A 15,678-nucleotide genomic window follows, 5' to 3' on the forward strand; every position below is an offset into this window, starting at 1 on the left:
TATTGTAAGTGAAAACGAATTATTTAAATTAAAACTTTGGCATTTGCAGATCAGATTGTATATGCACTCTTTAATGCTGAGCTGGTGAGAAATTAAGTCTAGGTGATGACAGTCACAAACTCCTGTGCAGAAAAATGCAGCCTGGAGTATGCGACGCAGCTTCCAAAGCTGTTCATTTCAGCTTTTTTGATTAGCAAACTATCTTAAAATGTCTCTGCTGGAATCTTGTGCCCTCGTATCAGCAAAGTTAAGTCAGTTGGCTGTAGGCTTGCCTTACTCAGTAACCTGTGATAAGCGCCTTAGAAATAGGCCATGACCTACAGGCCATGCAAATGAGAGTTTTAAGATCCTGGCTCAATGGAATCAATTAATGACAATAAGGAGGATGAAACTGTTTTGTTAGCAAAGAGTGAGTGGTGCTTAAACGCTGAAGTAGAGATGCCTGGTTTCTTTGATGGTATGCAACATGTGGAACAAAGTTGAAGGAAAAGCTAAGAGCTGGAATGTGATGGGGCAGATACCATTTCAGTAGGATTTCTGTTGGTGAATTCTCAGCTGTCTTATGACAACAATTTTATACAAAATAAATAAATATAGCCTGAAAGCATGTTGTTGGGGAATACATTAGGTACGTGTCCACAAAAACACAGTGGTGTTTTTGTGTTGGTGGAAGTGAGAATTGAACTAACTCAATTCCATATTCTGTTCAAAGTTATGAAGTACTGAGTGAAGCGATAATGACTTTTTATGTGCATTTGGACATTGAGATTAGTTTAGGTCACCATATTATCTTAAGGCTGTTGTTAGAACCAGTGAAAACTCTGACTACAGCTAAAAGCACAAGTGTGGGTTGGCTAATTACCTTAGAAAAAAGTTGCAAGAACAGTGTATGCAAACTGACAGCTATACTGTGGGAGAATGCATCATTACAAACAGCAGAAGAGTGTACGTGCTTATAAAGGAGGAGATGAGTTATTATAGTTGTTAAAATCAAGCAGTGAGAGCAACTTGAGAAATCTAAGATTAACAACAGGAAAAACTTTCTAGTCATGAGATCTACTTGGGCTTTGAAAGAATCTTAAATGGAAAATAGTGGGAGTCTTTCTAATTAGAACATTCAGAATTATAGAATAGAATATAGAATTATAATGCTGATAATATATGTCATAAATGATGTCACAGATTGCATTAATAAATGTAAATCTGTGTCACTGTAATGGAGTAAATACTAAAGCATGCCTTGGCCTGTCCAGAAGCTTCTGCAGTACAGAGAAAGTGAAAACTGTCTTTCTGTTTTAAAGACACTATCCATACTTCTCTGACTGTCCCAAAACCCTATTTCAGGTTTCAAATTTCTCTTGAAGCAGGAAATTCCATTAGGTAGCCAGCTGCAGGGACGAGTTGGGTTGGTTTTTTTTTGTTTTGCTTTGTTTTTTTTTTTTCTTCTTTTGAAACTTCATCAAGGCAAAGAAGAGAGAACATTGAAGAGGACCTAATTCTCACTTATTTCAATTTCTTTGCAGTGGTCACGTGGTATATAGAAATTTTGAAATGAGAGTCAGTCAAACTGACCTCAAATCACCTCCTTATTGAGAAAGGGAATGAAGTTCACTTTTCTCTTCAATCTTTAGTAAGATTGTACCATCCCACTGGAATTGCCTCTTAGAGTTCCTGGATGGAAGTCATCAATGGTTCGTATCATCCTACTTGTAAGCAGTGAGAGTGGCATACTCCTGTTTTTCAGTCCCACCTTCTCCAGCATCTTAGTTTTCAGGGTATGTTTTTCTGTCTTCACTGATGTCTGTATTTGACAGACTTTTCCAACTTTTTTGATGTGATTTCAGCTTCCAAACAATTTGCTGAAGAGGTCTTGAAAGCACACAATGACTACAGGAAGAAACACGGAGTTCCCCCATTAAAACTCTGCAAGAAGTTAAACAGAGGAGCCCAACAGTGAGTTCAGTCCTTTCTTTTCTCTGATAAGATTTCTGTCACTTTTATTGACTAGATTTGACTGTGCACACTGCAAAAATACTTTTCTTTTTGACATGCTGGTATTCAGTGAAGGCCTACTGGATGGAAAGTGATGCACTCTACTCTTTTTGTCTTCCTACCCAACTCTTCTCTTCCTTTCTTTCTCCATCAAACAGCACCACCTAATCATATGTGCACTTCTCTGGTCACAACAGTGTAAATCTTTCTTGCATTTTCTTTGAGACGTGGGCTGCATCTGTCTACGCCTGTGTATGTCCTTTACAGAAGGTAATTGCCTAAAGCATGCTTTGCTCCCAACTGCATCAAATGATGTATTGTCAGCTGCATGAGAACATCTGCTGCTGCTGAAATAGCGAGGAAAATAACTTTTTTGTGGTAGGAAGTGATGACTGGTCTTCCTACTGCCTGATTTAAGTCTTTCTTACAGTAACTTTAGACCACTATTGCTTTTCCTCTTTGCTGCATGTATGTGACAACCAGATTGTTTCCTTTCTCTCTGTAGTAAACTTTTTCAAAGTGGTTTTCACAAAATCATAGAATCATAGGATGATTGAGGTTGGAAGGAACCTTTGGAGATCATTTGGTGTTCTATTTATTTGCAGGCTGAGGTATAGATCTTTGCAATATGAAGGACATACTTGAAGGAAAAAATGCTGACTAAACTCTTCCAAAAATAAATGTCTTCCCATAATAGCTAAATGGTGGTCAGTTTGATCCCAGCAAACATGAGATCTCACCTCCGATTACACTTTCTACCATAACCATGCCGGGTTTTCCAGGCCAGCTGGCTCAGAACCAGAGAGGCTGTGGTGTTTCCAGAACCCAATTTATTCTCAGCATCATGCTGCACTTTGCCATAAAGATGGTTCAGTTCTCTCAGCCTAGAACAGAGATCTCTACGAGGTGTTGTGCCATACAACACGCCATGTACAGGGCATGTAGATGTGCCCTCTGGCAGCAATCCATGTTAATTTTGTCTGACTTCTTTCCTCTTCTTTTTTGAGACACCATGATAACTAGATACGGTACTTCTGTGATGCCAGTGACTGCATACCTATGCAGTCTTGGTCTTCTTCCTGTTCTTCAAAGATTTGGGGTTTTTCTGCTTTAATCTGATGCCTCACAGCGAGGAGGAGATTTCACTGACTTGTCCCTTCTTTGCTCTTCCAACTTTTACAGTTGGGTTGAGCAAATCAATTTGTATGAATAGTTGAGATTATTCTGTGAAATAGACATTTTCCACATTTCTCCATTTAGGTCTTTCTGGAGTTCCTCACAATCCTCTCTGGTCTCAGCTGACTTCCTTCACTGTGTTCAATAGCAGTTGGAAGCCTTTGGTAACTTATAAGTATTAAAGTTGTGTTTAGAAACTGGTGCAATTGTTCAGTAGCAAGAACCAGAAATGTTTTGTTCCAAATAGCAGACATGAAATTTGAGAAATCTTATTTTTTCAAGTTAGATGATGCATAATCTAAAATTCAAAAGCTTCAAAGAGCTTCACTTTTTCTTTTCACTGTATCTGGTATCTTTGTTGAAATGTGTCTGATGTATCTCTTCTTCTCTGTCTGTATTGAAAATGGTGTACTTTCTACTATTTTCAGTCCCAAGAATGGAGACAGGCTAACTGAATTGATTATTGGATCCCTGTTTTAGGATGAGTGAGTCACCCTCAGCAGGTGTCTGTTTATATCTGACTGTAATGAAGCATAGGGTGATGATCTCAGATACAAATCTCATGTTTTCAGCTGCCTGAGCAGGAGGGAATTAATCACCCTTTGTCTCAAACCCTTGGCAACTTTGTCCCAGTCTTACCTCTTTCTTGGAATGTGCAAATCCTTAAAGAGAAGCAGCGCAGGACTATGGGGATAGAGGACATGAAGAAGTGTCAAGAGATCCTCTAGTTCTGGATCTAGCAGATTCACAGCTGACAAGCTTTCATTATTTCTAAACTACTGGTGGTAGCTCAGTGTGGTATTTTTGTTTGATTTCTTTTCTTAGAAGGATAGGACAACAGGAAAGCAGGACCTAATGACTAAAGTACTAGCTTGGACCAAAATGCTCAGCTAAGCAATCCTGTGTCTGACAGATGCCAAGCTTTGGGAAGAAGCAGCAGAACAAGACATACATAGTGATCCTTGCTCTGTTATCTTCTCCTGGAAATTACAAAATTTTCTAGGAAATTGTGGTTTTCCTAAATATTAGGTAGTATCTTTTTTTATTTTTATTTTTTGGTTATAGGTGTCTAATAGCCCCTGAATACACACTCTGTAATTTTCTCTAGCTCCTTTCAGATCACCATGTGCTTTGGTGTCTGCCTCATTGGTGATAAGTTTTGTAGCACACTATGGAACGATTGTTTTGTTTTATTTGACTTCTAAATCTACCTGATGATTTCTGATGCTGTGAGAAATGACAAATGGTCTTTTGAATTTGTTTGTCTCTGCACTGAAGCCTTTTCAATGCTGACTAAAGAGAATAATCCTTTTACACATGAAGTTATTTTTAATCCCATTGTAATTAGACAATCAAAGTACCTCCCACACTCTCATGTGTTAACTTCTATGGAAACAATGCTTCTTATCCCTGTGCTGCTACACACGTTTGTTGTTTCAAATTCTCCCTGTGATTTCTTTCTCTTTTCACTCACTTTGACTAAATCCCAGCTTCAATCCATTTTTCTATTTTATGTAGAAATCAAGTTAATGGTGCGGAGTTTTTGGAACTGTTCTCTACTTATTAAAACTGGTTTAAGCACACTTTCTATTTTTTGATAGTAAAACACTAGCAAAACATTGAAGTGGCCCCAGGACTTCTGCAAATATATGCTGGAAATCTCCATCTAGTGTTACAGCGAGTCATTGACTGTCCCCTGTTTGAGGAAGGCTTGGATTTTGCTCCCTTTCCCATATGTACACCTGATTTATGAATTATCTGCGTGCTGATTTTTGAAGTTACATTATCTCTTGTGCAGGTTACTTCAGTGAGGGGGTTTGGAAATGTTGAGATTTGTAGCAATGCTTATAAATGCTTCCCTTTCCCCATTAAAGTTGCAGCTGTGGATTTCCAGGTGCTGGGTAGACAGGATGAAGGGAGATCTACATTCTGTTTCTTTTAGACCTTTCTCATCCATGGCACAAGGGCTCAGAAATACATGCAAAATGCTCTCTGGACTTTCCTTTCTCATGAGCGCTAGATCTATACAGGCGTGAAGCATCCCTGGCATCAGAGATTTGCAACTGAATAACTTCACTTAAACTGCCATCTTCTAACAGGACAAGGGGAAATGGTTTAAAACTAAAAGAGGGGAAATTTAGATTGGGGATAAGAAAAAAGTTTTTTACAGTGACATTGGTGAGGCACTGGCACAGGTTACCCAGAGATGTGGTGAATGCTCCATCCCTGGGGACGTTCAAAGTCAGGCTGGTTGGTGCTCTGAGCAACCTGATGTAGCTATAGGTGTCCCTGCTCATTGCAGGGAAGCTCGATGAGATGACCTTTAAAGGTCTCTTCCAACTCAAACGATTCCATGATTCTAACATTCCTTGTTTGCATTTCCTCTTTCTCTTCCTTCACCTCTCCATCCTCTTTATCTGCTGTCTGTAACACAATGTGTGCATCCCTTTGCTAGGTATGCAGAAGAACTGGCAGCCTCAAGGGTCCTCAAACACAGCTCTGAGTCTGCTAATGGAAAATGTGGAGAGAATTTGGCCTGGGCATCCTACGATCAACCAGGTAAATTTTCTTCCCTTGCTGTCTCACAGACACCATATAAATAGCCTGTTTCATTTTCCTTGGGCTCAGAGCATGAGTGAGCTGGATGTCAGGGCTGGTTGCAAGAGTACTGCCATTGCCTTCACTTCCAAAAAGTGGCCACTGCAGCCTAACCCACGTTCCATGGGCACAGGCTTCTGGTATGCAGACACTTACATTGCTGAAAGCAAGAAACACAGATATGCACTGAAGGGGTAATGCGTTGTGGCAGCAGGTTATATCCCTTTAAAGATAGGATTTGGTGGCCAGGCTGTTCTGTATGTCCCAGCTGTGCACCTACTTTGAATTCTGTTTCATGGGAGGGGAGAAGGAAGCTGTCAATGCCCTTTTCTTCACCTTTATCCTTTGTTTGCCCTAGCCTGAGTAAAGGCTGACCACAGGTCAACTGTGGTGAGGGAGGTAGAAAAATGGCAATTGCATGCTACACAGCAGTTCCTGTTTCGGAGGTCAAATAGACAGTGGGAAACCAAAGTGACAAAGGCAAGTATGTTAGGCAACATCTGATCTCTTCTGCTCTGTCAGTAAACAGAAGCTTTGAGCCCTTTTCCCTGCCTTCATTTCTGAAGATAAAAGTTCTCCGTATATTTTCTGATCGTAAATGTAGCACATAATAGGCAGCCTTCTGTTTGGATACCCAAGGAGCTGAATTGTGGCCATGCTGACAGCCTGCAGTGAGCACTCAGAGCTATGCTCAGCAGGCTCTTCCCTCCTTCCTCCTCCAGCATGCAGAGTTAATGCCTCCGCCTGCTGAGAGAGCAGTTGGTGTGTATTATGAGTGACCACTTGCTTTCTTTATTTCCATCCACCCCTGGAATTCACAATGCAGTTTAGAGGAGGTAGGAGCTCATTTGTGTGGACTGAAGGTCCTGTTTTAAGGACCTGGAAATTTTAGTAACTGAGTTCTAGGCCCAGGGGCACTGCTGGATTCCTTTGCAAGTGCTAGCTGTAGCCCTGCATGGGTACCTTTTTATATTGAAAAAGAAACCCGGGGTGGAAAAATCTAATTGGATCTACTAATACTTGACGTTCAGTCGATTGCAAGAGTCTGAGGTAAGTCTTCAGAGCAGCATGGGAACAAACAGATGTATGGCAAAATTTGCACAGTGCCTATGACTCACTGAGCTAACTTCTTCCTTCTTGTTTATGCTGATGGCCTATGTTCTTCCCCTGAGGTTAAAGAAACAGGCTTCTCATTCAGAGAGCTGGAAACAACACACATGGATCCTTCCATAAATTATATAATGCTAGTCCTTTTTTGGATCACACTTGTTTTCTTCTATGCACTGTTTCCATGCATAACTTGCCAGTTTTGAGCAGTTTTTTATTGCTATTTTTTATTCATAGAATTGACTGCCTTCATGAGAAAAATAAGCTACATCTTTTGTTCTGTGCTACATTTCCTATGTGTCAGGATGAGTCAGAGTATCAGAGTAAGAAAACTCCTTGTTCAGAGAAAGCTGTTCTGTCCAGGCTTAGTTTTCATCTCTGTGGAGCTGGTTACTTCTTCCTCTTTTTCTCATACAGTTCCCTCTGGATAGTTAATTTGTAGCCTGCTCAATGAGGCTGAAATTTGTATTAGGCATCTATTCAAGGGCTTAATAAAGGGAGACTGTCTTCCTCCCCAGATAAAGAAAAACTCAATAAACCTCCAGCTTAGTGTGTTTTCTCTCTGACACAAGTAATGCTATTGTTTATTTTGACTCTTACGGAGTTCTGTGATAATGCCAGAAGAGAAATTTATTGTTTCAGAGATGATTTAAGCTTTAAATTGTAAGAGTCTTTTAGTTTCACCCCTCTCCTGGCTCAGGAATCTCTTACGTTGTATTCAGGATTTTGGAGTTACACAGCCTAAAGCTGTAGCTGGAAATATATTTATCCCTGTAATCCAAGAAATAGCTGACAGCCGCTTCCTCCCTCCAGTCCTTCAGGAACTGCTCTGTGGCAGACTTCTCTTTGTCTCTGTTCACGTAAGTGAGCTGTCATCTGCCACTGCTACAACAGAGACCACAGCCTGCCTGGGCAGCTGCACTGTGTCAGGCTTCTTAGGACGCCTCATGTCATTTCTCATGTACGGGGAGGCCTAAGGCAAGCACTGAATGATTCAGTTCTGGTTGGGATGAATGCTGTCATGAAGAGTGTGTGTGTAGTCCCTGAAAACACTGCAGCTGATGAACTTTGGGGAGTTTGTAAGAGAAATTCACTGCTTGGTATTACCTAAATCTATTATGGGAGGAACCTGGGTTTGGCTACAAAATCAGGTCTACTGTGCAGAGCAGCACGGGCACATTCTGCCCCAGCCCTGAAGGAGCACGCTCTGACTCACAAATACGGTTACTTGAGGCATCTATGGCTCTCTATTCCTCTTCAATACCAGATTTTCATAGTACTGCTAAAAATTCCCCCATTCCTGGAGGCTCAAGGCCAGGTTGGATGGGGCCCTGGGCAGCTGAGCTGGTGAAGGGCAGCCATGCCCATGGCATGGGGTGGGGATGGGTGGGCTTTGAGGGCCCTTCCAACCCAAACCATTCTGTGATTCCATGATTCTGTGAAAATGGACCTTCATGAGAGGTGCTGAAAGTAGAGAATTACACCCTCTGAGATAACTTCTGATGGAAACTTAAATTCACCTCTCCTGCTTTCCCCTAAGAAAGTGGAAGGGAAATTGGTAACAAAAGCTAGGAAACACTAAAGGAAAGATATGAGGTTTAAGGTACCTGGTTTGTAGATTTCTGTGGTGCTTCTCATCCTCACACAGAGATGTAATCTATGTGCTGTAATCTTACCTGAATGCTGTTAATGATTTTCTCAGATGGCTTGAAAATTTAGGTTTTCTTAGGTGTAAGGAGAGACAGTAAGAGTGGCCACAGAGAAATTAAACATCAGGTGAGCATAATACAGTAGTTGGGCTGCTACAGCCTCGTGCCCCTGGGTCCAAGCAGTCAGTGAGGCAAGAGTATATTCCCAGGTGTGCATAGAATCATAGAATGGCTTGGGTTGGAAGGGACCTCAAGGATCATGAAGCTCTAACTCCCCTGCCACAGTCCACCAACCTCCCCATTTAACACTAGACCAGGCTGCCCAGGGCCCCATCCAATCTGGCCTTGAGCACTTCCAGGGACGGGGCATCCACAACCTCTCTGGGCAGCCTGTTCCAGCACCTCACTACTCTCTCTGTAAAGAACTTCCCCCTGATATCCAACCTAAATCTTCCCTCCTTCAACTTAAAACCATTTCCCCTTGTCCTGCTGTTATCTACCGTTTCAAAGAGTTGACTTCCCTCCTGTTTTTAGGCTCCCTTTAGGCGCTGAAAGGCTGCAATCACGTCACCCCAAAGCCTTCTCCGGGCTGAACAAGTCCAACTTCCACAGCCTGTCTTTATATGGGAGGTGCTCCAGCACTCTGGTCATATTAGCGGCCCTCCTCTGCACCCTCTCCAACAGCTCCCTGTCTTTCTTGTATTGGGGCCTCAGACCTGGATGCAGTACTCCAGATGGGGCCTCATGAGGGCAGAGTAGAGAGAGGCAATCACCTCCTTGTCCCTGCTGGCCACCCCTCTTCTGATGGAGCTCAGGATGCATGTACACGCATGCATAGACAGCGTGTACATACATATATGTATGAGCAGGTGGCCACACGGATCAACACGGGCAGGTACAGGCATTATTTACACGAACAGCATCAATGGCCTTATCCTGTGCCCCTTTCTGGCCCATCAGGACAAACATTTACTGTTGGAATACGTATAAATGATATATATGCATTTATTTCCAACAATGGATTCTTAAAAATGTATATAATAAAATATTATTGGCAATATAAAATAATGTATACAAAATATATTCTTTTCCCAGTAATGGGAATTTGGGTACCTTCAGCTATTGGGCTCAGACACCTGGTCTGTCCATTAGCTGCCCCTGTATCCCAGCTACAGGGGATGGATGCTGGATGTACAGCCCCGTGGAGGTGCAGTTCCACTCCAGCTGCTGGTACAGACCCTCTCATCCATGCACACCCAGCTCTCTGGGCTCCCCTTCTCCCTTAGTGCTGATGCAGCCCATGAGAGTGAGATTCAGACTGATTGGAAGTGAACCAAGCAGGTCATCAGTCAGCTGTTGTTAGAAGGGTGGAGCTGAACATACGTTCCCATAGAAAAAGTGTTGAAACTGTAAATATGGTTTACAACAATGCAAAGAGGAAGGATGTTTAAAAAAAAAAAAAAAGTAGTATAGTAACTGCCTCTGCCATCAGAAGAGGAACTGCACGTTGTAGGACAGATCTGCATGGTTTTGGTAGAATTAAACTTCCGTCATTTCTGCCAGAATCCACAGTGATGGATGGGAGTGCCATCTCTTTTCTCTTTTTCCTTCTGCTTGAAATGCATTTTGAACAGTATTGTTCAAACAACAACCCTGTTTTGGAGGGGACTTTTGGGGGAGTCAGAGCTGTTTTCAGTGAAAAATTCCAGTGCAAGGTCAATTGGGCTCTGAGTATAATTGCATCACACAATTCCAGTGCAAGGTCAATTGGGCTCTGAGTATAATTGCATAACTTGAAATGGGAATACTATGGTCAGTTCTCTGAACCAGCACATCTGAGGATGCAAGTTGCTATCGAAGGGGCTCAGTGCTCTGCTGGCTGCTGTGTTGGCCTCTTTCCATTTATTTCCTCCAGCCCCTGGGAAGCCCAGGGGTCACTGGGCTAACAGCAGTTTTCCCATAGTTGCATGTGTACCAGTTATTATACTGAACAGTTCTTTCTTGTTCGCCTGCAATATGTTTTTGGGCACCGTGGCTGGGAATTAACACATGGTAAATTGTGTTACATGCCTATGCTTGTTGTCCTTCTTGAGTAGGACTGGATTATTCTTTTACCTGATGCCATTGCCATCTTCTCTGAATTTAAAGTATTATCAGATTTTCACATTATAGTATTCTTTAAATAATATATATGTATCTATCTTTGTAAAAACTTCTATGTCTCTCACAATCTTTCCATTATGCTGAGCTTAAGTTTTGCTCACACAGAGCCTAGATGCATTTCTTAGAGCTACAGTAGACAGCGTGGTGTTGACTTTCTCTTGGACTACTCTTTCATGCTATGTCACACTGCAGGGGACATTGAAGTACTAGTAGCACTGAAAGTGCAGTTCTACATTTGTAAAAGTTCATTTACATAGTGTAGTCACTTAAGCACTTGTATATACAAAGTGCATATGCTCTATAAGGTCTGACATGTCTGCTGAAGCACTCTGTGCTTCTATTCAACAAAGATTTGTTTAGCTTTTGTACTATATGTTTTTTGTTTTTCCTTTGACTTACACACAGATTGCTCTTGGCACATTTTTTAGTCTTTTAGTTTTACTTAGAGTAGCAAATGAGCAGGTATTGTATTTGCTTTACAGACTCTAGCCATTAAGCAGGTCTTCTGGTGTTGTTATTTGGTACTGGGCAAGCAGGGAAAGAAGGAACCTGTTGTTACTCCCAGAACATTTACTTCAGGAATCAAAACATGTTTGCTACATCTTTATGTAGAAAATATAAACAAACTCACTAAGTGAGCCCCATTCCTAACAGGCAGTGTGCTATGGATCAGTTCCTAGAACTTCCAGTTCACAAACCTCTCAGAGATGGCAATTCACTCAGTATTTTCTTTCAAGTGACAGCTCTGACAGCCAGGCTGCCAGGCTAACAACGCCATCAGTTGAGCAGATTGCACTCGTAAGTCTAAAGAGGTGAACAGCTCAGCGTCTGACTTCAGGAACAGCGCAAGTTTGAGACTTTTTGCTGTGAAATAGCAAACTGTGAGTCATTGTGGTTCTGCAGCCAACGGTCCGCCAGGGACCAGCGTTCTTCATGACGGTAGTCTTGACAGCTTTGGCAGCTTGCTCTGGGATCAACTGGCCTTGCGTTATACTTCCTGGAATGCTAAGCAGAAACTTCATTACTGATGTAGCACAGGGAAAAGGCTGCCCCCTCCTCCCCCCTCCCTGTCTGAGACAAGAATTTCCTAAGAAACAGTAATGGAAAAGACGTAATGTTTGACTTTTGAGTGCATCTGCAAGTTCTGCTCTGAGCTTCTGCCCTCTGTGCTGTCTGTTCAATCAGATGCATTGCAGATTCATTCACTGTCAGAATCTGCTCTCGTCTAATCAGGTTCCTAAACAGCTCAACGAAAGCAGATAGGGTTTTTCTTTGGTAGATGTCACTGTTAGAAACCTACAGACACGTAGCACTATGCCACTGGCTGTAGTTGTGATCCTTGTATAGCTGTGATCGGTGAACACCTCGGATGAAATGAGCCAGTGCTGGGCACAGATTTCCATACAGTACCAGCTCCTGGAGATGTAGTACCCTGAGCTAGAGAGCTCGGAGTGGAAATTCACAATGGCTCAGGTGCTGTGTAAAACAATTAAGAAGAATAAATCCACTCAGAAATTTGAAGTATGAAATGCTGATGGGAGCATATAGAGCTACAGGATGTAAGGAGAGTCATTTTGGTTTGCTGGGAGTTGTGAAGGAACATCTTCGTAACGTTGATGCACAGGTTGGGGGGCTCACTGTAGAAAAGGCCCCTGTGCTCTTTTGCCAGAAAACCTGGCACAGCTCTCTGAAGTCTTTTCAAACTTGTTCCAAGATGGAGGAGCTGCTGAAATTGGTGTGTAGAAACATGACAGGAACACTCATCCAAGATGGGGGAGATGCATCTTCAGCTACCTTCCAGGCTTACCATTGTAGAAGATTCTGGGCAGACACAAACCATGGACTCCATGCGTTTAATTGCGAGGCGGTTAAACATTTTGTTAAGGACTGCATGGATCTCTGCTCATCCAGGTCCGAATGCTGTGCCACACTGACCTCTTTTGTCTGAGAGCTTTTCTAACTTCAGCCCTATTAAGTTTTAAGTACATCTGAGAATTGGCTTGTGGTCCTGTTTACTGTGCTGTTGGTGTCAGAATTCTGCTCCTCTTCAGGTCCATCTTATGCAAAGAGCACCTCTCCACAGACATCTATTGCTGTACCTGTTTAGTGCATTGCTGCCCTAGATCTCAGCCAGCCTGTGCCATGGCCACGTCCCTTGCACCTCAGTGAAGAAACTGATGGATTGTGGTTGTATCAGGGAGCTGAGAACTCCAGAAATTGATGACATGAGATGGTTAATAAAAAACAGATTGATTAGTAACTGTGTAGGAACAGCTGTTGCAAAACAATAAAAATTTGGTATGTAATGTGCTATATTGTGTTACCTACATTTCAAAAACTCTTATTCAGTAAAAGTGTTCCTTCATGTGCCTGGAAGTTGTGCCTTGGGTTGTACAGGTCTTGCCAGCTGTTAACTGAAGATCATACAGTCACCAAGGTTAGAAAAGACCTCCAAGATCATCCAGTCCAACCGTCCATATATCATTAATATTTCCCTTCTAAACCATGTTTCTTAGTGCAACATTTAAACATTTAAACATTTCTTGAACACCTCCAGAGAGGATGACTCAGCTACATCCCTGAGCATCCCTGTTCCTGACCACTCTTTCAAAGAAGAAATCTGTCCAAACTTCTGATCTGAAGATCATGCTGGTCAGACTGTAAGTGAATCACAGAATCACAGAATCACCCGGGTTGGAAGGGACCTCAAGGATCATGTAGTTCCAACCCCCCTGCCTAGCAGGGCCACCAAACATACACATTTAGATCAGGTTGCCCAGGACCCCATCCAACCTGGCCTTGAACACGTCCAAGGACGGGGCATCCACAACCTCCCTGGGCAGCCCGTTCCAGGGCCTAACCACTCTCCTTGTAAAGAACTTCCCCCTAACATCCAACCTAAATCTTCCCTCCTTCAACTTGGATCCATTTCCCCTAGTCCTGCTATTGTCAGCCCTTTTGAAGAGTTTACTCCCCTCCTGGGTGAAGGTTCCCTTCAGGTATCGATAGGCTGCAATGAGGTCGCCCCGCAGCCTTCTCTTCTCCAGGCTGAACAAGCCCAACTCCCTCAGCCTGTCCTCATAGGGGAGGTGCTCCAGCCCCTGATCAGATTGTAAGCGAACTACTTATCAGACTGTAAGTGAACTATGTTCTTGTGTTTGTGTTAGCTGTCCTGATTCCACATTCCTTCTGTGTTTCAGGGAAGGATGTTGCTGACAGATGGTACAGTGAAATAAAGAATTACAGCTTTCAAAACCCAGGGTTTTCTTCAGGGACAGGTAAGTTCAGACTGATTACCTTCTCTTCACAACCAGGACTTTTCCTTTAAAGAATTGCCTGCTGCGCTTGTTTTGATAGTTTTCAAAAATCTACCTTGTTCTTAGGAGAACAATATTATAATTTCCCCCAAACTTTTATGTTAGAAACTAATAGAAAGGTAGAAGGAAGTAGGTGTAGTAGAAGAAAGGTAGAAGAAAGAAGGTGTGAGAAATGAGGAAGGTTTGGAATTTGGTTTTTCTTTTTAATATATTGTGGGTTTTTTTCTGCAACTCTAAAATTTCTAGAAGGGACCTTATTTTTAAGGCAAGTCAATTTGTAAAAAACACTGAATTGAAATGATATAGGTGTCTCACTAAATACAGTGTGTTGTTGTTTACACTGGCATGTGTCTTCTGCCAAGATGTATCACTACAGTTGCAGAGGTTACTTCAGCAGTAATTTGGAGATCAGCCACAGGTCATTGACTGCATGTTATCAGCCCAGTACTCAGTGAACGTAAGAATATTGTTTCTTGAATAGTAATTGAGCAAGAGATACAACTAAGCTTGTTTGAGATGAAGAAAATCTTGCTTTTCTCCCATGGTGCTTGTTTGTGCATAGGGGGAACAACTGATAACATAGCTTAGGGGTGGCCATTAGAGGTAAGCAGAAGCAGCCACAAAAAGAAAAAGAAAAACAGCAACAAAGAGAATTATCTTGAATTGTTCTCCATGCAGACATAATAGGGAAGGATGAAATGGTAGAACTGCTATTCTTACTGCAGGAAGTAAACACCATAATGTCTTTGTGGAATTTTATGTCATTTATTCATCAACGTCCTTCTTTCATGATTCTCCTACTTTATATTCTTATTTGGAAATAGGACATGGAGCCAAGAACACTAATATGGAACAGGTCAGAGCAGGCTTGTTCAAGACAAGATGCTAGATAGGTTTTTTCGCATGCCTTTAGTGAGATCTCCTGTTAGAGAAAAAAACAGTTTCGTATGCCTCTTTCTCCCCATCTTCCTCAATATGTTTGAAGGAATAATATAGATTTAGTACCTAAGACATCTGCATGTTTCTCTCTTTCTTCAGGTCATTTCACAGCAATGGTTTGGAAGAACACAAAGAAAATGGGTGTTGGAAAAGCATCTGCTAGTGATGGTTCTACATTTGTGGTCGCTAGGTACGATCCAGCTGGAAATGTAGTAAATCCAGGCTACTACGAAGAAAATGTCCTTCCTCCAAGAAAATAACCTTTCTTTGGAGGTAGTCTTACTGCTTTGTGACAAATGAACCTAGGTTTGGACTTAACACTGTTTGAAGTGAAGTACAATTCAATGAAATTTCCTGTTGGATACTGCTGCTCACTTCTCATTGCAGAAGAAGCAATTACACGTTGCTTGAGTTAATCTGCACATTAAGTCCCTGTTGTTTCTGAGGAGACTTCAGTTTATTTGAGGATGAAGTATATGCAGCATTTCTGAGGGGTAAAAGTTTCTAGCTTGTTCTTTTTTGTGGTAGTTTGCATGAACTCTGTGTCAGTATGTGAGAATACACATGTTGGATGTCTTTGTCTAAACAAGCAAATTCGTAGCTCTATGTAAACTGAAGATACCAGCTTGTAACTATATCACGTATTCCAGGTTTTCTTTTTTTGCTATTAAGTGCGACTTCTTTGCTCTGTCTGTACCTTTTTCTACTGTGAGGTCTCATCCCTACAGCTTGAACGT

At 42.0% G+C, this 15,678-nt stretch overlaps 1 protein-coding gene across 1 annotated transcript; it reads left to right on the plus strand.

Moving 5' to 3' along the window:
* Nucleotides 1–357: 357 nt before the first annotated feature.
* On the plus strand, nt 358–15,201 carry GLIPR2 (GLI pathogenesis related 2; the record flags this gene model as incomplete). Its single annotated transcript, XM_079533889.1, is given in 6 exon segments — nt 358–457; nt 1,775–1,824; nt 1,826–1,953; nt 5,624–5,727; nt 13,886–13,963; nt 15,041–15,201. Coding segments are annotated over 6 exon segments (621 nt in total).
* Nucleotides 15,202–15,678: the final 477 nt, after the last annotated feature.

Source organism: Tetrao urogallus (assembly GCF_951394365.1).
Source record: "Tetrao urogallus genome assembly, chromosome: 3".
NCBI lineage: Eukaryota > Metazoa > Chordata > Aves > Galliformes > Phasianidae > Tetrao > Tetrao urogallus.